The sequence below is a fragment of the Trachurus trachurus genome (assembly GCF_905171665.1).
Source record: "Trachurus trachurus genome assembly, chromosome: 16".
Lineage (NCBI taxonomy): Eukaryota > Metazoa > Chordata > Actinopteri > Carangiformes > Carangidae > Trachurus > Trachurus trachurus.
This window is the reverse complement of record NC_139902.1, coordinates 18153584-18175459: the sequence shown is the minus strand read 5'-3', so window position 1 is coordinate 18175459 and position 21876 is coordinate 18153584. Positions and strand designations below refer to the sequence as shown.

Genomic DNA, 21876 nt, shown 5'->3' with positions numbered 1-21876 from the left:
GTAGATCTAACCCAAACCGTCTTAAAAATGTCCCCACACAACCATAGACAGATGCGCACATACACACACACACACATACATTCATGCATGCATACACCCACGCGCACACCCACACACAATAATATTTGCCGTGCCAGCAGTCCTCACAGGCAAACTAAATATTTAACGTCATACAATCACAGTATACACAATAGATTCAGCCGATGCCAAGCCTGAACATCCCTGTTAAAGTCACAACTCTAACAATGAATGACAGTGAAAGAAGTTGATTATATTTTTTCCCATTCTGTACGTCTGCAGGACATTTAGCCAGGTCTTGAGTATTTGCCAGTGACCGCATATACACCTCATTATTATTCTTTCACATTTAGGATATGGATTGGAGAATGATGTTTTAGTATAATGATGAAATGTAGGAAGCATTTGATTTAGGAGCATAGACCGATAAGTAAGACTCAGAATTCAAGAAATAAAAGCTTTTAAACTTATAATAAAAACCAGGCTGTGCATCTCCTCAAGTCAGACTGATGCGCTGCGAACTGATGAAGCCCCTTGGATAAGAGGCGAAACGACTTCCTAGACGAATACAAGTCCAGTTGCCTTCGATTCAATTTGTTTCCCAAAGATAACAATGACCTGGATGAATGAGAATATCCATAGACATACAGGATGTGCATCATTATTTGGACTACTGATACTTTGGAATTATTTTTGACTGAATGAAAGCATGAAAACCAGAAAAGACTCCTTGCAGAGAATCATGTGATGACACAAACAAGTATGCTCAGAATATCTTTCAAACTACATCAATATATAATTACAAAAAGGCCAGGTGATCCCCAGATTCATGTGCAGCCCAGCCCCAGCTTCACCTCTCCCTTCTGTCGCTGCCCTGGAGAGCTGCACAAGGAGTGGAAAATACAGTCGCCTAAAAATACACTGCACATAAACAACACGCTTACAAACACATGGGTACACTACACACACACTCTCGCGCACACGGGCCAAGTGTCTTTAATATTAGAAAGCACAAGGCTGACACCTGAGATGCTCAGTGCAGCGGTGTCACCCTCCTCACCCCGCCCCACCCCCACCCTCACCCCACACACACACCTCCCTTAAATTAGTCCGGCCCTGGCCAGCATGTCCCTGCGGGTCCAGTCTGATCTGCTCTTCTGCAGGTTGGTACAAAGTGAGGAGTGGGGAGGGGAGGGGAGGGGAGGGGGCAGGGGGTACATGCTTATGACATCACAACCCAGTTGGCCCTGCATGCCTGTGGCAGTCACACGGAGCATCACTAGACCTGATGTGTGTGAAAAGGTCATTGGGACCAACATGGCCTCCATCCCGGGATTCTCCTTATCGTAGGTCCCCCGGTGCGCGCACACACACACTCACTCACACAAACACACTTCAGCACGTTTACACACACACACAGAAGACTATCTCTGGTTTGGCATTTACAGCATATTTTTCTATATATCGTTGACTGTGTGATATAGTATTTCACTTGCTTTTTACACACAGTTTGAGCAACTTTTTTGAGTTTTGCCTTTTAACCGATCCCTCGCCTGCACTTGTCGTCTTCTCATGAAAAAGAACAACTGTGGTATTCAGTTTCCTCTCCTCTTCCTTTAAGGTTTTATTCAGCTCTCATCTTTGTCTTTACTTGAGCCTCCACATTGTTCCATTCTGTTAAATTCTTTACATGTATCACTAGACCTGTTGAATTTCTTTTGGTTTTCTCCCACCATGACTGTCTCCACTTGTTTCCATTTCCATGTAGTTATTCATAGCTTTCTTTCTCCAGCGCCTTGTGTTTCTTCCTCTCTTTGTTTCACCCCTTGTTTCTGCTCTATTTCTTTCAACTCTGTATATTTGTTTTCTTTCCTTTGTGCTTTTAACCTCAGCCGTTGAAGCTATATCCTTCTTCAAGGCGTTAATTTCCATTTATATTTGACTTGTCTCTCTATTTATAAATAGTTTCTTGTCTTGGCAGTTTTTCTTTTGTTTGTACATTTTTCTTTTCTCTCTTTATTTACTCTGTTTTCCTTTATGTATCTCTTCTATTTCATGGTCATATCCTTCAGTTCACCTCCAACACACTAGACCCACCTGATGCATTTGTTGAACAATGCTTAACTTTATTGTGATACCTTAATATTTTAATCAGTTTATGTCTTAAAAAGACAAATGCTTTGTATATTTGTCATTTAAAAAAAAAAAATCTAATCAAACCTTTTAGGTTTAAACTGTACTCTGAACATTATTTCACATTGAGACAAACTATGAGTTTTTCTCCACTTCAATATTATTTTGCAAACTATTATAAAATATATGGGCAAACCTGTATGCATTTCCACCAATGATTCAATACCCAGAAAAGGCATGAGAGTGAGTGGCAACACCATGGAAATCACATCTCAGAAAACATCCAAACAGAATTAGTTTAAAGACTTCGCAGTTGTCTAGACTCATTCTTATATGACATTTTGACAAACACAGCTGCTGCAGGAATTTTGAATGAACTTGATACTGGAAATTGTGGTTGCATGATAATTGTATTATTATTATTATGTTTTTGTGGCCCAGCTACTTAATGTTTAGGAAAAGACCAAGCATAATTACTGGTTAATGTCTAACAGTATCTGTCTGTTATTTGTTTGAATGGGTGTAAGTCTGTGAACAGTGCAGATACAGACACATAAAACTCTTAACGCTTGAACTGATGACTGTGAAGTTGACCTTTGACACTGACGGGCAGTCCAGCCATCAGTGTGTTGTGTGAACATTCTTCTGTCACTGTGAATGTTCTGTTATCAACATAGATCATTATATTTGATTATTTTAACAATGCAAGTAGACTTTTACGAGGTTACACATAGATTTCTGACACATGTTTCTACTAGAACTAAATTATTATCTTATACATAATGGGCAGATTATATAAGCCGTATAAGCAATATAAGCAGTTATTGAGACTTTGTTGTTTGGACTTCACACCGTTCATCTTTCATGCATAAAGCACGAGGTGAGTGTGTCACACAGAGGATTAAAGAGAGAGAGTGAGAAGAAGTACTGATAGATGCAGACTCAGCTTTGGCTGCAGGTCAGAATTTCTGTCTGAAAGAGGATCTAAGTCATCTAAGTCCAAAAAGATCAGGGAGCCTCCAGCTGGCCCGCGCGCGCACACACACACACACACATTCACAATTTCTTTCTCTCTGTGTCCCCTCTCCCTCCGACCTCCGTGACCCACATAACGGGACATATGACAGTGACCATGTGATCTGGATGGCAGAATATGGAGTCAGATTATTTTACAGTGAACAAGCTCTCACCTCTCAGCAGATCAGTCTGTGCTACTGGTCGCTGGCCATGAAGAGTGTTGCACCAATTGGCCGCTATTTTACTGAGTAATCACTGCCTGATCACTGGTCTTATGACCAGAACAACCGGTCCAACATGAGCACATATAATCATGAATAAACATGTGTGAACTCTGCCTCAGGGTTTTGACCCATGGGACAAAAGTAGCAGTAACTATTTGTAGAAGTTTAAGACACTGGTATAAATCATATACAATTTATTATGATGATATAAGTATAATATCTTAATATCTTATCCCTGTTTCGTCCCGTCAGTTTTGTTCCTGTTAAATGAATGACTGATATTAAGACTACTACCAACTTGTTTAAATGCAATCAAATGTAAGGCGTAAAATGTAAGATTTCACAGCACCAATGTGCTGTTGTAAGTATTACTGCAAACACCATGTATTAAGATGTCTATTTGACTGATATGATATTGAAAATATGATATGTTTTTTACATCTCTTTTCGATGTAAGGTATTCGGACCCCAGGAAGACTAGCTTGTGCCATTGGCATCAGCTAATGGGGATCCTTTTAAATAAAAAAAATAATAACTGTTTTCCAGAGGTAGCTGGAGAAGTAGGACACAAGTAAAAAATAAAGTAGAGAGGATAACAATGTCAATTTTACAACAAAAGAAATAAAGCATATAGGAATTAGTAAAGTAAACTCCATTTAACAATAAAAGGTAGAATAATATTTCTTTAACAATAAAGACTTAATGTAGGTCACAATTCTCCAAGTAAAGCGTACAATAAACTCATGATATATGACGCATCCATTGCAGGGTTCCAGTGTTTACACACTACAACATATGATGTTACACACATATCTTACTGATAAGCCTGTAAACAGCATTTCTTCCATTTCACAACATAGACCCTATCACAGGTGTCCCTACAGCCCCACCAGCCCTCATTTTTCAGGACATCCCTGAGGACGCGCTTGGTCAGTGAGGGGTGATCGATTCCGCTCGTCTGTCCATTCATTGCACGCTTTGCCAACCGTGTGATCTGTTCAAAACCACGCACACATACTTGACATGCGTGCATGCAAGACTGGGTTCTCCTATTCATACAAAGCAGGAATATTCTGCATAGAAGGAAGAGTTTCAAACCACAGGCCCCCTGCTGCATCTGATGTCCTGATAGCTGTGGTGATGGATGAGTGAGAGAGTGACATAGCCAGAGAGTGTGAGAGAGAGAAAGTTTAACTGTTTCTCTTTCATTTTGAACCACAGAGCAACATGTGTCATGTAGAACAGAAAATACATGTGACCTATTTTCAAATTTCTCAAGTCTGTGTGTGTGTGTGTGTGTGTGTGTGCACACATGTTCATGCTGATCTGTGTCTATGTAAGGGGCCATCCCTTCTAAAAAGTATGCGGTTTCTTCACAGGATATGGGTTCTGTTGAAAAAGACACAGGGAGGAAGAGCTCTGAAGAAAGCTTCTATTTTCTCTCTTTCTCTCACTCCTGTCTTTTTTTTCTTTCCACGAGACAAACTGTTATCTGGTATTTAAGTGTTTGCGTGTGTGGTAACATGCATGTCGATGAAATCTCTTCTGATGCAGCTTTGATCTAGTGGCAATGAATATGAATCCAGACACATTTCATCAAATAATCTCAGGTGCAGGGGGAATTATTCATTCACTTGTAGACATTGCAGTGTTTCCGCAGAACTGATCAGAAACCAGTGAGTTGACTTCAGAGGTCAGATTGGAGCATTAACTAATCCCCTTGTGGATTTTTTTTAAATCTCAAATTTGTTATTTGATTTCATGATTTTGGGTGAAAAATGTTTTCTCTGTGTTGCCCTGTATGATTTACTGGCTGGCCCTAGCTAACATCAAGGAGAGAACAGTAGTCACACACAACTCAGATCCAGTCATTTATTTCAGTTTAAAAGATTATTACTTTTGGTAAATTGCCCTTTAAATACAGCTTTTCAAAAATATTTCTAAAAGTAAAGTGAGCTTCACATTTATACACATCTAAAAAACAACTGCAAACTACAGTAGAGGACCACAGAGAAAAGCAGGATAGAAAAAAACAACATTAATACATCTTTACCTCTGAGTGATTTAACAGCATTATTGATGCCAAAACACAAAAACTGATGAGTCTGCTCCCAGAATAGAAAATTGAATATATATATATTTTCTACCCTTTGACGAGACACTGAGTTGACTTGCATATATGATGTCAAGAGGAGTTGGGAACTACAGGTTGCAGCAGCGTGGAGGGTCACAGCGCTCCACATGCTGCCTGGGCCTGTTTGACTCCTGTACACTGAGGGGCCGCTTCACCACAGCTCCTTCATATTTAATTGTTATGTTGAATTATTTTGGCTCAGTGCCGTGTTGTGCCACCGTGAATTGGGTCGTGGAGTTGTAGAGTGTATGTATGTGTGTGTGTGTGTGTGTGTGTGTGTGTGTGTGTGTAGGACAGGGACAAGAGGGAGAGTGATGTGGCAGTAGTGCCTGAGTCTGCCACGAACACTGGAAGCCGGTGGGAAAGCAGAGCCATAGCAACAGAATAAATTAATGAACAGGATCCGAATGCTACGTTTAACACAAGGTACAAGATCACACACACACACACACACACACACACACACACACACACACACACACACACACACACACACACACACACACACACACACACACACACACACACACACACACACACACACACACACACACACACACACACACAAGCAGAGGCCATGCCAGCTGGTGGTTTCATATTCAACACAGATAACCTGGTGATGCAGGTTGGACCAAAGCTACACTGCAAAACATCCAGCCGGATGCAGCTCGCACAGCAGCGTTCACTGTAATATACTCAGTGTTTTAAATTCTTCTTGCCTCATCAAACCCTTTACCCTGATGTAAACATACTCAGTCTTTTTCTCATCGCTCTCCTCCAGTGACATAAACATTAAGTCTGATTTTGAAGCTCTTGATTGTCAAATAGAATTTTCTGGAGGCAACATTGTTCAATGTACACCACACAGTATTTGGTTTTGTAAGAAAAAAAAAAAATCACCACTGAGAACATGTGCCCAAAGCTGTCCCTGTCCCAGGCAGGCATGAGAGAGAGCAAGACGCCTGATATCCTCCGACATCCTCTGAGCCAGTGATACTCAGAAAATAGTCTGCAGTGCCCCCCTCAGGAGAAGGAGGAAAAACACCTGGCACTTAACTCAGATGACAAACACTCCAGACAGGTTTTCAGTGACTATAGGAAACCTTAAGTGCAGGCAGGATGATTCTATATGCAAATGATGATTATGCAAATCCTTTTTTGGATTGACGTTAGAAGAAATTCCCAATTTTTTTTTGGCACGAACAAGTGAAACAAAATTTGCTTAAACACAAAAGAACTGATTTAATCCGTCTCTGAGAATCATTAAACAAAGAATGTCATTGTGCTTAGGGTATATGCAGGTATACGGTTTCCTACTATATCAGCTGGTCGCTCTAGCCCTAGACACAGTAAACCAGATTTCCATGGACAGTCATGAGGAAATAGAAGTAATGCACAGTTTATATATGGCCGTCAATTTTAACGTCATCAGACGTAGGCACACACAGCTTCTAATGTCCTGCATTATGTATGCTACATGGAGTGACTGACACAATTCAGACTAAAGCTTCTTTTTTTTCCCCCCTTCATTTTACCTTTTTGCAACCTAGGGCAGCTCTTACTAGAAAGCACTGCCTTTAAACCCCTTCCAGAGTTAACACGTTCACACAGGCAAACTATAAGGTTTACAGCGTTTTCTTATTCAAAAAGTGTTTTCACATTTTGGGCCCCATAGCGTATGTTCAGACAAGTCTATGCTCATGTAGATATATGGTCCTATAGCCTGCAGTGTTGAGTATGCTGAATAATCTTATTAAGCCTAACATGTGGAATCAGGTTGACAATTATGTTAGTTACGCTACATTACATTTAGGCAAGCGTTACAGGCAATTCTAGGTGCCTGTTAAGGTTGAACATATGAAAAAAAAGGTCATTGATAGGACTACTGAGTGAGGTATTGCCAAAACCTCAGTCAAATAAATCGCAAGTTGCTGGAATTTGCAGGGGATTACATAAATGAGATGAGTGCACTTTCTCATGTGTCACTAAAAATATGATTCCCCCTGTCTGACAACACAAAATACATGGCTCACAAAATGAACACATTGATTTTTACTTTTTTTATTGTACAATATTACAATTACATTTTGTACAAATGTTGTTAACAAAAATAAAAGAAAGAAATACACTTCAGGCTAGAAGGGGAAATGTTTGCTGATGGCCTGAAAATAACAGTGTCTTTGAGCACAGCACTGAACCTTCATGCAGCAGTGAAGGCACCACACGCTGCTGCTGCTGCTGCTGCTGCTGCTGCTTAGAGGGACGGCCACATGGCTTCCTCCCATCACCCAATCAGATGTTCAAAATATGAGTGGACAAAAGAAAAAAGACAGCAGGGTGGTTACCAAAATCAGATGAAGATCATGTACTGAGATGGTTGTGTAAAAATCCAGTTTGTGTGCCTGTGTGTTGTAATGACGGAGGAGGAGGAGGAGGAGGAGGGAACAAGGGACGTAAGGTTGTTGTTCGTTTCTTGTTTGGTCCAGGTCCAATGTGTTAAGAAGCCGAGCTGCAGGGTCAGGGGTCATCAGGTGGGTCTTAAGAGCGGGTGTACTTCCCCCAGATGTGTAGCATGAAGACTGAAGCAATGAAGAGCAGACTCATCACCAGCACTGGCACCGGGCCACTGTCGCAACAAAGAGAGACACCGATTAACACACTAACACACACACACACACACACTAACACACACAAAACCCCATCATTTGCTGTAACCCCAACCAGAGCGAGAGTCTTAGTGGAGTGGCTGATTTTATTGATGAGCTTCGGAAACAAGGAGGGGCTCTCATCTGTCAAGGAGGGACTGAGTAGGGGGGTGGGGGGTGGGGTGATGGGGTGCATCGCTAAGTAGCAGCATTGCCATGCCAACCATCTCCTCCGCGGCCCCCCTCCTCCCCCTGTCAGAAGGCTGTAATTGAGTTGACCTTTCAGAGTGGATCCTTTAATGAAGCTTTGAGGCCGGCATCTAACGCAGAAACAAACATGCACTCGATATACAGCACTGTATGGCGAGTCTGCCCTCCTTCGACTGCTGGAGAGACGCACTCAATAACCACCACAGCGCCATCGATCAGCCGAGGCCGGCTATGGCCACAAGACAGGATGCCTTCTGTAATATTCGGGGTGAGGATGCAGCTGAATAGAAGTTTAGGAGGTGAAGAATTTTCTAAACATGCACTTTCCTACCACACATAATCATAAGTGAGCGTACATGGACACACACTTCATCAAATTGATTTGTTTCACCGCAGCAGCGCGTCTGCCCAATTTCCTGCCATTAGACATCCCTCCCTCTGATGAACATAAATGACCTTAATGGGAGCGAGAGTGTCAGAAATCGTGTGCATGTGTACTTTTGAATAGATGTAAGTTGTAATACAGAAGAGAAATCTGTTGTTGTTGTAGGTGTGTATGTTATGGTGTGTGGTGGGGGTGAGGGGGCACTTCACTGCTTTAGACTAGCTGCTTTTATTAGCTGCACTTACACTTTGAGGCCTGGTGAGTCTTCTGTGTAGAAGCGCCACATGCCACCAGTGCCAGCTGATGTGGTCCTGCCACCGCTGCGTGTACCACTGCTGGTAGCTTTCCTGTGAAAGACACACACACACACACACATTTAAGTAACCATGGTTAAGACTGATCAGCATTTGTATGAGGAAACATATCTCATATTCTCATAGTTTCTCAGATGGATGTTTATGCTCACAGCAACATTTACCAAACTTTATATAAAATTAACCGTGAAGTAACTCAAAAGAATCTTGAGACCTTTGATAAAGCAAATTATGACAATATTTGTCATTATTTACTGTTTTTCAGAGTGCAACTCCAACTACAGTAGGTCGTGATGAAAAAGGTGTGATTCATGGCTGCTTCACTCATGTGATGAGATTAAACTGGGGTTAATGAGGTAATGAAGAGGGTGATAGTATCAGTTCATAATGAGAGAGGTGACAGTGAGCCTCTGATTACACACTGATTAAGCCCATAGTACAACATCTATCTGCTGCTCCAATCTACAGAGGGCACACAAATATACAGCGAAGGACTATCTGGAATTCATCCATCAGCCTTTACAGGACGATGACATGGCAGGTGAGGTCAGTGGTGACAGTGTTTGCAAAAGCAATTTAGGGGAGCATGTTGAGGTCAAGACAATTGCACAACTCATCTCTCATGTTTGATGGAAAGTGACCACCAATAGGTTCAATTTTTACAGTGGTAGCCTGTAAATTTGTGGAGCAGAGGGACAGTGTAAGAAGAATTGAAAGTGTCTTAGTAAAAGTGATGGGCCACTACAAGTCTGTGAACTCCACTGAAGTTCTTCCAGACCTTGCTGGATGTGTTGATGACAATGGTAAAGACTGCTGTCTAACACATGAGACAGCACACAATCATCTGTGTAGGGGCTGTGAGGGTAATATCATATAATCCATGTTATTTCAAGGCCCCCTCAGAGACCCACTCATGGACTGTGGGGAAACATTTCACAACTGTTACCTGATTGTCATCCATCTGTGTGTATTATTCATATTGGATGAATGCAGTTTGACCAAGCACAGTGTGTACGTACCTCTGCCTGACTGTGGAGCCTGCTGCGCGGGGAGCCACTGTCTTACTGGGGGAACGGCTAGACGCCCCAACATTGGTTGCACTTGCTGCTGGTCCAGGCTGAAAGAGAGAAAGTTAGTTAGTTGAGATATAGTGTAATGGGGTTCACTTCCATTAGCCTATACCAACTGTCTGTCTGTCTCTCACATACACACATACAGACATATGGCATAAATGCACACTCACACAGAGCATTAAGGACCTGATACATCATTCCTGGGTTTCTAATTTACATTTAATTCTGAATAGCAAAGGCTGATATATGTCAGACTGATGGTAAAGGCCTTGACTCAAGCGTCTACACTGTTCAATGCTTTCAACATATAATGTTGACATACAGTCCCCAGTAACTGTGTTTACAGATATACACAAGCTATTAATTCTGGACCAGGTTCAAATGTGGTGGTTTTAAGGTGCTAAAACACAGCCACGTCTACAAATGCTGAGCTAACGTTAGCACCCAAGCTAACAGATAGAAAAACGTTACTTCTGCTGTGAATTGGTGCCACGGGGCTGCTTAGCTTAGCTTTAGTTAGCTACTGTTAAAAGAAATAAGGGCTGAGTATCTTACCATTTTGTTTCACTTGTCCTGATGCAAACTGAAAAACCTTAAGTCTCTCTTCCAGGCTGATGTCCACGTCAAATGGGCAGCAGCAGTACGTGTGGCTCAAAACTTGAGAAGAGATCTCACAAAGCTGACGCTCGTCTGAAAAGGACACGACTGCAAAACACAAGACCAGCGCGGGCGACCAAGCAGAAGCCTGAACGGCTAAACCCACCCAATACTAAATAAACGACACTAAACATTGTTTTACGAGTTATATTTATGATATGTGAATCATATGTATTTTTCTAAAAGCACAAAAATTACAACACATCTACTTTGGATCCATAATTTAACTTTTATTTAAAGGCAAATTAATGGTCCGCTTTAATTTAGATGAAGACGTGTCCCCTTACGTCGAGGAAACTGACGCCATTGTGGTTCAAACAAGAAATGCGATTAGCTTGACCTGGACGGCTGTTTGGAGCCAACATGGCGCCTACACAATATAGTTTCATGACAGTTTGGTCTCTCCCTATGAGAAGCTAGGCGAACATGAGCATAGGTTTCCGGGCTTGGACAAGACAGTGAACAGATCACAAGGTAAACATATAGTGTATTTAAAATAGTATATTGTCGTGGTGTTTAGTTACAAAAACTACAAACCAAGTTAATTCGGGTTGGCCAACGGGGTTGTGATTTCAGTAGCGACAGATTAGTATGTAGCTATCCACAGTCATCACTGTATGTCAGTGATACAGTGCAACAGCGATACAAATCAGTAACGTTACACATTAACATTCACTAACTTATATATCAGTGTCCGAAAGCAGTCTTCTACATGTGGCACAGTACTTAGGGACACGTTGACAGACAGGGTGCTTAGCAGAGATAAGTAGGCTGGCTGTTCATGGCATAGAGTGCTTTAATGGTTAAGAGTTACAAACTGTATTTACTTACAAAACCAGAAGTACAGATTATTTAATTTAGCCAAAAATGCAGCTCAAAGAGTTTCTTCCTCAGGATTAGAGTTGGTTCATAGATTTATTCTGTTGGAAAGAGTTATTTAGTCTTGACAGCATCTAGTTGAAGACTGGGTGAATTAAAATGAGAATGACATTTCTCCTCAATGTATCTCCAAAGTTAAGGTAGTCACTCCTATAAGTACCAACCCTATTAAACAATAGTTTTCCACTTTTTGCACCATCATCTGTCTGTCTGTGCTTTTTCGCCTGTTTATTTGTTGTTCTACAACATGACTGAGTGATGAGTGAAGTACTTTTCTGTAAACTAGAGCTGTGTTTATTGGAAATTTACTACAGCATCACTTAATTCATTCTTATGTGCAGGATGGTGCGGGTGGTGTTCCTCCATCCAGACCTGGGTATTGGTGGGGCAGAGCGCCTGGTGGTAGATGCCGCCGTTGCTCTGAAGGCTCAGGGATGTTGTGTTCAGATCTGGACGGCCCATCATGATCCCACTCACTGCTTCTCTGAAACCCTGGACCCAGACCTTCCTGTAGTAAGTCAACACACACCTTACCACATAATATTGTTTCTCAGAAAAACACGACAGAATCAAAGAATGATGGACGTAAAATGCACAATCCCTGATCCCTGTATCGTAACAGGTATGTGTGGGTGATTGGCTTCCCACTTCTGTGTTTGGCTACCTACATGCCCTGTGTGCCTACCTGAGGATGATCTACGTGGCCTTCTACCTGGTCTTCCTCAGCGGGGTGGAGTATGATGTCATCTTCTGTGATCAGGTGAGATGTGACTGTTTGGTCGCTATCTGAGGTCCTCTGAGCCGTCTGTATCTTGTAACTGACTCTGCTACTGAGAGAATAGCTTCCATTGTCTTTGTGTTTCCCCTTTCATGTCACACCTTTTTTCTATACCTTGTCATTAGGTGGACACTCCCTTGCTTACTTTATACTGTTTTGTCTTTCACACAAATAGACACAGGTACCACCCTTCTCCTTTGCACATAATTACAGATCAGCTTACTATACCGTGACAATCGCAGAGTCTTTGCTATGCTACTTAAATTCATAAGATCATTATCAGCCTTTACATTCAATGCAAAGGTCACTTACAGCTGTGAGAATTTTTCTCACCAACATTGTTGAACATTAACTTAGCATATATTTTATATTTAGGGTCAAAACATAGTCAATGTGTAAATATTTAGTTATTACTTGAGATTCTTCTTCATTATTTTGTTTCCATATGTGTCCAGGGGTTTTCCCACAGCACTGGTAGCTCCATCACACATGAAAGCTGCCATATTTGTTACTGATGAGCATTGCAGAAGAGTATTACTTTGGGGGAACATCAGTTTATCTATTTTCTAAATCAACTTTCACTTCATCCCAGGTGTCGGTGTGTATTCCAGTGCTGCGGCTGTCCCGTCACAGGAAGAAGGTTCTGTTTTACTGTCACTTCCCAGACCAGCTGCTGACCCAGAGGAAGTCCGCTCTGAAGAAGCTTTACCGTGCTCCCATTGACTGGGTGGAGGAACGCACCACGGGGATGGCTGATATGGTACGTCAACGCTGAAGGTGCAGGGGTGCAACATATGTACAACAGGTTGTTATGCAACAGACAGAATTCTGCCATACTGTATGTGTTTTAGCTGTAAGCCGTCGTCTCTGCTGATGATAGCCTACAGCTGAAACACATTTGTTCTCCGCCTCATATTTAACAAGAAGACTGTTTATCTTTGGCCACCTGCACTCTGTTTGTTTTGCTTCGATCACAACAGACATGCAACCCATAGATGGCTTCAGTGTGCTGGAGTTGTGCATGCTGACTACTATATCAGCACTTGTTATAGTCTAGTTACAGGACAGACTGCATCATTTCATTTCATTCAGATGAAAATGAATGAATTAATAACATAAAATAAGTGAAATGGCATCTTTTTTAAAGTGTGCTAAGCAAGAAGTAAAGCACCAAAACTTAAAGACAGTATTAAGACACAGTAATTTAGTAGGAAAATGAGAATAAAACTATTTTGAAAAATATGCCTCAGGTTTGACTTCTTGAGTTCCTCAGGTGGTGTGTATTAAGGCCGCTGACAGTAAACGCTGTCTGGTATTTTGCACGGATTTGAGAATGGCCAGAGGCTCCTGCCTGAGAGAGTCAAGGGCTAAACCTGGACATGTCTTGAAGGAAATCAGAAAAAATATTAAAATTAAACTAACAGGATAATATTCATTTCCTACATTTTATGTTGAAGCCCTGCTGATACATTTTGGCGACGTGTAGGAATTAAAGTGAATTCTGATTATCACTGTAATGGTAAGTGATATAAAATACCACTTTCTGTGAAAATACACTCAGCAAATGATGTGTTTGCAAATGTAGTGTATGATGTATTAAATACTTAAGCTGCAGAAAATGTCTCAGTTTAGAAAAAAAGTGTTACTTGCATTCATATTTGAGTTTCATATTTCCATGACCTGCAATCATGGAAAAGTGTAGTTGAATATTTTGCTGTGCAACAGTGAGGTATGAAGATATATAATATACACTCATGGTATACAAAATAAACCTATATATGAACATTTCTGATCAAATCGTTTAGACTGTCTGCAGTTCGTACAAATCTGTGATTAACAATCCAGAAATAGATTCAACTGAAATTTGTCTTTGCCTGCAGATAAATTAGATTGCAGTAAAGTGGTACTCAGTTACTGCTCTGTTAAATAAAGCCAGAGTTGGTTTTGTAAAACTACAGTAACTGTACTGTAACTAAAGTGGTTTGGAATCCTCAGATCTTCAGAAATAATAAATCCAGATCGCAAGTGAAGACAGTGTGCTCAGTTTATTCTGATTCACTGTGTCAGCCTTTGATATTCTCCCGTGCACCTGTCCAACTTTCAGGTGTGCAAAAGTCTTTCTTACTTTTAAACCAAGTAGTGGTTAAAATTATAGTGTAATAGAAAAAAATAAGAGTACAAGATATATTAGTTTGAATAAACCAAGTTGAATATTTAAATTGTGATATAGCCTGATCTTCACAAGCTCAGGGCCCTGATAGAAATGAAATGACATTTCAATTTTAGTCTAGACTTTAGGATAATCAAAGACCTCAGGCTGCTATCCAACTCATAGGGGCCTGTGATATATGTGAGATCCTTATGAACTAATCTCTCTCTGCTTCCTCCTAGATTCTGGTAAACAGCCAGTTCACTGCAGGCATCTTCAGGGAGACCTTTCATAGTCTAAGCAGAGTCCAGACAGATGTCCTGTATCCCTCCCTCAACACACGTACCTTTGACCATCCGTCCACTGAAGCTCAAGGCCTGGAAGGGCTGCTTCCTGAGGGGACCTCCTGCCTGTTTCTCTCTCTGAACCGATATGAGAGAAAGAAGAATCTGGGCCTGGCTCTGGAGGCTGTGGCCGCCCTGAGGAGCAGCCTCCCTCCAGGCCAGAGAGCAGGTATTCACCTGGTGGTGGCGGGGGGCTACGATGACAGAGTTACTGAGAACGTTGAGCATCACACTGAACTGAAGGAGCTGGCAGCGCAGCTCCATTTGGAGGACTGTGTCACTTTCTTGCGCTCGCCTTCTGATTCACTGAAGGTGGCGCTGCTGCGGGGCAGCGCCGCCGTCCTCTACACCCCGAGCAGAGAGCATTTTGGTATAGTTCCCGTAGAGGCCATGTACTGCTGCTGCCCTGTTATCGCTGTGAACTCTGGGGGGCCCCTGGAGAGCGTGGCAGACGGGGAGACGGGCTTCTTGTGCGAGCCCACAGCTGAAGCCTTCTCTAAGGCCATGGAGAGGCTCGTCAGGGAGCCGCAGCTCCGCAGGGACATGGGACAAGCTGGAAGGAGGAGGGTGCAAGATAAGTTCTCTCTTCAGGCTTTCTCAGACCAGCTCTACGGCTACATTGTCAGGCTGAGCCAGTGACGTGAAGCTGGAGGAGAGGCAACAGAAAACTAGTGGAACTGTGGAAGAACGATCCTCTACTGAAACTCTGAAACTGTCTGTGGACGACAGGGGTCTGAATCAAAGTGGATGTCTTCTAACAGAGGACGTATGTGTATATGTGCAGGGAGGTGGTGGGGTATGATGGGGACTTAGAGGACAATTAATCAGCATTCCCTTGAAGGGGGTTGCTGAGAGGAAAACAGGATGGAATCTCTATACTAATTAAGAAAAGAGTAACGAGTTTACCTCTCCTATCTTTGGAAAAAATACCACCACCTCTAAGTGTGTACGAGCATCTGTGTGTAATTGTTCATGTGTAGCAACCAAGAGCCTAGCAAATGGAGTCTACCAAAAGGATTTATTGTTAGAGTGAAATGTTTTGCACTGTGTGTGTGTGTGTGTGTGTGTGTGTGTGTTTTCTCTCTTCTTGCTTTTCTACAGTAGTCTTTGTCTTTGTGTGTTTGGGAGTTGACGAAGAAGAATGTAGTTACAACTATGTGCCATCAGGCAGTACACAGTCTCAGATCAATAAACAAGATGCTTTCCGTTACTTCCTGTCCACCCAGAGCTTGGCTTCACAAGATGCTGACAGGGAGCGCTTGGCTTTATTAGAGGTCTGGCTGATGGGCAGTGTGCCTGTGTCTGGGTCATTATCAGCGAGGAGAATAGCAGAAGGTCATTGTGTCTGCGCGTTGGCCTCCTCAGCCCTCCTACTGTATAGAAATGCTCTTATTGACATTCCTGAAGTCTTAATAAACAAGAGGACAAATAGTTTCCTGACTCTTATGGGCTTTGCTTTGTTGTTAAGTTTTTTTTGGCCTTTAATAGAGTTTGCTAAGGCCTTTGTGGGTGAGCGAAGAGACACAGAAACATTGTTAATGCTGTGAACATATTTTATTGTTCCATGAGTTGTTAAATGAAACATTCTCAAAGTAGCAGTGAGGGTTTTTCTTTTTTTTTTTTCCCTCATTAACAAAGTTGGTGTTACAGATGTGCGGCATAAGGAGGAGGATCTCAAGTTTCTGTCTCCATCCGCTGCTGCGTTATCATTTGCAGAGTTTGAGTTGTATCTGGATGCGGTTCATTCTTTTTCTTGAAGGGAATCTGGAAAAAATTGGAAAATTAAATTAGGATCCACAACCTAGGACAACCAGTTTATTTTTTTGATTAATCATTTCAGCTATAGAAATAGAACAATTTATTAGTTTGCAAAATAGCTGCAGATTAATTTTCTTTCAATTACAGCACACAAATAAATTTCTGCTTAATTTATAGACTTAATATTTACCAAATCACTCGGTCACTGTCAATATTTCTGGACTCACCTGGTTGCAGACAGCTTGGCCGTGTTGAATGAATGTGGCGAAATGTTCACTGTTGAAGTTCCTGAGGTCGTACTTGAACTCCTGGTGCAGAAACGTCTCGCAGCGATGCAGCACCGCCTCCTGTGATGATGGAACCAGGTTGTGTTTGTTGTTGTTGACCCTGATTCGAGTTCCTGCAGGCACTTTGATATCACTGATGTGCTGGCTGCAGATTCTGGTCTTCTTCAAAACACGGTCTCCACTCGACTTGGGAACCATTAGCTGTATGAAGCTGTGGCAGGCTTTCTGTGTCGTGTTCTCGTCTATTGAAAAATGAGAGGGAACACGAAGAAAATAATTCTAATGTGCTCTAGTTGTCCAAGTCTCTACTTAATTGTGCTGAATTTATTGGTTAAATTAAAGTCACATTGCTATGGAGGCACAATGTATTAACTTGAGGAAAGAAAACCTCTGTTTTTCTCAATTAATGCTAATTCAGAATGACACAGAGAATTCAGAGATAATGATGTCAGTAATTCACAAAAACCGCAGGGTTTTTCCCTCCTTTTTTCCCCTTTCCCTCAGAAAAGAGGCATTTTCTGTAGAAAAAAAATGTTTGATGTGGAAAAGGGGAGTTTTTGGAGAAAAGTTGACTAAAGGTTTCTCAAATCATCTCTGAGATAATGATCCAGAGAAACGGAGCAGATTTTGTCTTTCAAGCAAATGCATTATCCTTATTTAGATTTCAGTATCTTACCTCCAACTCCAAAATGGATAACATGGCCTTCTCCAACATAAACACCCCAAAGAGACAACCCCAGTAATGGGTTCGCAAACTCAATCAGGTCTCCAATCTCTGCTGTGGACACACTCTGATCAGTCTGGAGAAGAGAAAAGGAGAGAAGTTCAAGCTGTTTACTGTATCCACAGGCTACTTTTTCTTCTTCTTTCCAATCATTTAATTTGGATAAGAAAAAATATATTCATGATAAAAACGTGACAAATAAAAAAAAAAGGAAACTGACAATAAGAGAAGCTAAAAGAGAAGTGCATTGAGAGATAACCTTAAAGGAATTGACTCAGTATTTAATATCACTGTATTCTTGTTTTTAACTTTTTTCCAAGTGCTTAATGACCTTATAATTCAGTGTATCTGTCTATACCATGTGTAACACTTACAAACTCACTGCACCCGAATGCTCACCTGTTGCCATGTAATTTGTGGAAAAATGCTGTTCCAGTTTAAAAGATCCATAGTTACTGTGCGCTGCAGTCAACAGACAGACATTTTCCAAACATTAAGACGCTGTAATCAGTTTGTGTAATATTCAAAACACCTTCATCAGTCACAGATAGCCTTGACTCTAACACTTTCAAGATGATAGGAAATTTAATACGTTACCTATTAATCAAATACAGGCCCTAATATTTTATCAGACACTGTGAGCCTGAGCCATATCACATATTCAGAAATATTTGTTTCTGTCATTTGTCTCAGTTTGTTTAAAATGAGTGTCTCACCTTTTCACTTTTCAATTCCCACATCTCACATTGATTCAGACATTTCTGAATATTCAGAGTCAATTTCAAAAGCTGAAACGCAAAGAAACAGCAGCACGAATACAGCTTGTTTTTCAGAACTGCAAATTATTTGTCCCTATAGGTCCAATTAGTGCCGATGGCATTGGTTACATTTAAAATAGATAATCAGGTCCAGCATTTGGAATATCACAGAGACACATCAATGTATGGTAGTTGATCTTCATATTTGTTTTATGTATAAAAACAGAATAAATTAAAAAGGATCAGTTGAGGTAGAAAATCCCAGCTCTATACTTAAAAGTGTGACATTTGTTTTGTTGTTGGCTGTTTGATCCGTCATCGTTTGGCCAGTCAATAACAGACAGATTAATTGTTGCTAATCTACCCCACAGATAAATAAGATTCATTATGAGATACTTTGACACAGAGATCAGAGATCTCCTGAATGTGCTTTATGTAAAACCTAAGACATGAAATGTGGTGAACAGGAACAGTAAAAAAGTGGCACATAAAACATAATTTAAGACAGTACGTGAGTGTACTTGTGACTGGTCACAGTTTACAAAATAGAGGTAATGTGCCAAATGCTGTGCTCCTGTTTTAAACTAATAGGTTTAAGTGTGATTTTCACTTTTAACATATGTTTTTAAAAGCAACCATGGATTACATGTCCCTGTGTGTGGATGGCAATTTTCTTTTTTGTCTTTTGACCTTGCTGGATAAATAATTAAAATAGATTATATTAAACAGGAATAGGTGATGTTTCCACAGAACACAATAGTTATTTATAGAGAAGTTTACAGATCCACAATGGTAAAGGAGGAAAATAGAATATATAAAGCTGGGTGTGTCTGTGTGTGAGTGTGTGTGTGTGTGTGTGTGTGTGTGTGTGAGCGAGAGAGAGAGGTAGGGGGGGAGTGTGTGTGTCTGCAGTGTCTCCACATGCACAGATATTAAGAGGAGATGATGAGGAGGGCGGGCCTGCAGTGATTTAAGGGCCCTGCTAGGCCAGATGATAAAAGGGCCCTGCGGAGCCTGTAAGGGCGGCAAAGACACACAAACAGAAACACACAGCCGTAAACACACGCCGGGCTCCTCTGTATTAGTTCAGAGTAAATGTGTCCCACTTTACTGCCTCCACCGAAAGATGATTTCTCTCTCTTCTTGTCTTTACCTCAAAGTTGTGAAAGAAGAATCGACGTCCCTTCCCTCCCTCCCCTCCCCTCCTCTCCACCCCCGCCTCCCTGCTCCCTTGGTGCCCTGTGGTGGGGTGGTTATTGAGATCACGGTGTGTCTGAGTGGCAGTGATAACCGGTACCCAGGTGCCACTGGCACATGGTATTTAATTAATTAATGAGACCGCAGGGTTGGTTTTCTAATTCCACCTAGCCAGCACCGGGGTGTGGGGGAGATAGCCGCGAAATGTTTAGGTGTGTGTTTTCAGGCAAGGAAAGGAGAGATGTATGTGGGAGTGTGTGTGTGTTATGGGTGTATATCTATTTTGTTGGCAGTTTGGGAGCTGGTTTCCTTGTTAGTGGAATATTAAATATGTATGGAATATTTTTACTCTGACTTTTAATCATGTCTTGTGATTGGGAGTTAATCATGAGCTAAATGAAGCTGATGATGAGAGAAACACAGTTCATGTTCATATATCAATCTGAACTCTTCCTCCTGTGCCCGTAACCAGGTCATGGACCCGCTGCCTCGAAAACACAGAAATATACATACATGTAGTGTAAACACAGTGCAAAAACTGGATGGTATGTGTGTTATGTAGATTTAAATGTAATGAACTGAGCAATGTAGAGGTAAGATTGTCAGAAGTTATGTAACAAAATGTTTATAATATGTTTTAACATTGTTGGTGAGATTCTGGAAAAAATTATTTAGATTTAACAAAATTATTACAGATCGAAAATGGGAAAAAAAATCCATTCTCTCATTTTTAACTTTTGACATTTCAACATTTTTCAATTATGCCCAATGCCAGATGCCTTAGAGTGAGAATAAGACTAAAATTTAAGAATAATAAATGTTACAGCAGTAGTCTAATGTACCAAGAGGTTACTGAGAATTTGTCAAAAAAAGTTCAACTTTCCAAACTCTTCACACTCCACGTCCATATTTTTCTTTTTCTTTTTTCTTTTTTACAATGCTGTACTGGCTCAATATAGTTAAATATTTGTCCTCTCAGTCCATAGTACTTTAATACAAAACATTTTTTTAAAGGAGGTTAGAACTGAATTAGGGTATTTTTTTTTTGACTAAATAAAAAAGGTACCAAAGTTACAAAAACAGGTACACAGTCCATTGTACAAAAAGGGGGAAATGCTCATGTAACATTTGTGCAATTGTGGACTTGCAGATATGTTTGCAGTGCTGTCACATGACCTGTGATGTATGTGCAACTCTGTTCACTGGATCAGTGTTGTGGGTGGTGTGCAGTTACAGTCTTTTGATATATAGCAGCGTGCATTTGAAATTCAAAACCCAAACTTTATATGTAGCCTAGTATGATCCACAACTTTTTTTTGAGATACATTTTCTATACCTGCATATGATACATGTACACATATATCAGACCTATTACATATCTTCACATTCTGCACAGATGACAGGAGTAATTTATCTGTAAGGGAGAGTAAGAGAAGAGAACGAGCGTTCCTGGTCATGAATGATAGAATATGCTTAAACAATAAGAAAATCAGCATTTGTATTCACAGCTCATCTTTAAGAGCTGTTTTACATGGTACATGTTAGCAAATTATGTATTTCACACTTTACTGCTTCCATAAACTATTCAAATATATTAGCTTACACCTCATAAATGTTAACACTGCACAACTCTTAACGCTGGCAAACAGTCGTTGGAGGTGGTATCAGAGAAGAAAGGAATGATTTACTAAAGCTGCATAAAACTCATCTCTCTGTGGGAGATCACAATAAAACTTCTATAATCTCTGATAGTGGAAAATTATAGATGGCCTCCATAAAAATAGCTTTATGGTGCAGGAAAGAGACGCATTACGACTTGTTCTACCCTGTGTTTTCTGGTTTAAACCATCTTACTGCTTAAAGATAAATGTGTCCATAGATTTCATGCATCATACATAATTTGATTCACACTAGGTTTATCAATAAAAAAATATTAGGAGTCTTGTTTCAGATGAAAAGTTATGAGGTGGTTCAGATAAGAAACAACACATGATAACGTAAGAAAAAACAAAAGTGGGTTACACTGTTCTGATATAAGAATATATAACTTATTGATAAGATTAAACAGCCACCAGAAGTTCCATCAAGCAACAGTTTGCTTGTGTTGTGTACATTATATTAGAGTTAGGTTAGGCTAGGTTAGGGTAGCCTATATTATATTTTACTGCTGCTCTCATTTACAACATCTATGT

General features: G+C 40.8%; 3 protein-coding genes across 3 annotated transcripts; 1 reads left to right on the top strand and 2 right to left on the bottom strand.

The window, feature by feature from the left end:
* Positions 1-7571: 7571 nt before the first annotated feature.
* On the bottom strand, positions 7572-10843 carry sec61b (SEC61 translocon subunit beta). Its single transcript, XM_083988858.1, has 4 exons — positions 10709-10843; positions 10100-10197; positions 9012-9113; positions 7572-8152 (listed from the first exon to the last, which is right to left on the bottom strand). The coding sequence occupies exons 1-4, from the start codon at positions 10709-10711 to the stop codon at positions 8065-8067; spliced, it is 291 nt and encodes a 96-aa protein (XP_083844984.1). The 5' UTR covers positions 10712-10843; the 3' UTR covers positions 7572-8064.
* Positions 10844-11225: 382 nt separating this feature from the next.
* alg2 (ALG2 alpha-1,3/1,6-mannosyltransferase) lies at positions 11226-16304 on the top strand. Its single transcript, XM_083990182.1, has 5 exons — positions 11226-11284; positions 12031-12202; positions 12312-12449; positions 13060-13227; positions 14859-16304. The coding sequence occupies exons 2-5, from the start codon at positions 12032-12034 to the stop codon at positions 15597-15599; spliced, it is 1218 nt and encodes a 405-aa protein (XP_083846308.1). The 5' UTR covers positions 11226-11284; position 12031; the 3' UTR covers positions 15600-16304.
* Positions 16305-16634: 330 nt separating this feature from the next.
* LOC310998948 (phospholipase A and acyltransferase 2-like) lies at positions 16635-18179 on the bottom strand (the record flags this gene model as incomplete). Its single annotated transcript, XM_083989212.1, has 4 exons — positions 16635-16724; positions 16946-17247; positions 17682-17805; positions 18129-18179. 4 exons carry the CDS (start codon positions 18177-18179, stop codon positions 16635-16637), a joined length of 567 nt encoding a protein of 188 aa, XP_083845338.1.
* Between the last annotated feature and the right edge of the window lie 3697 nt (positions 18180-21876).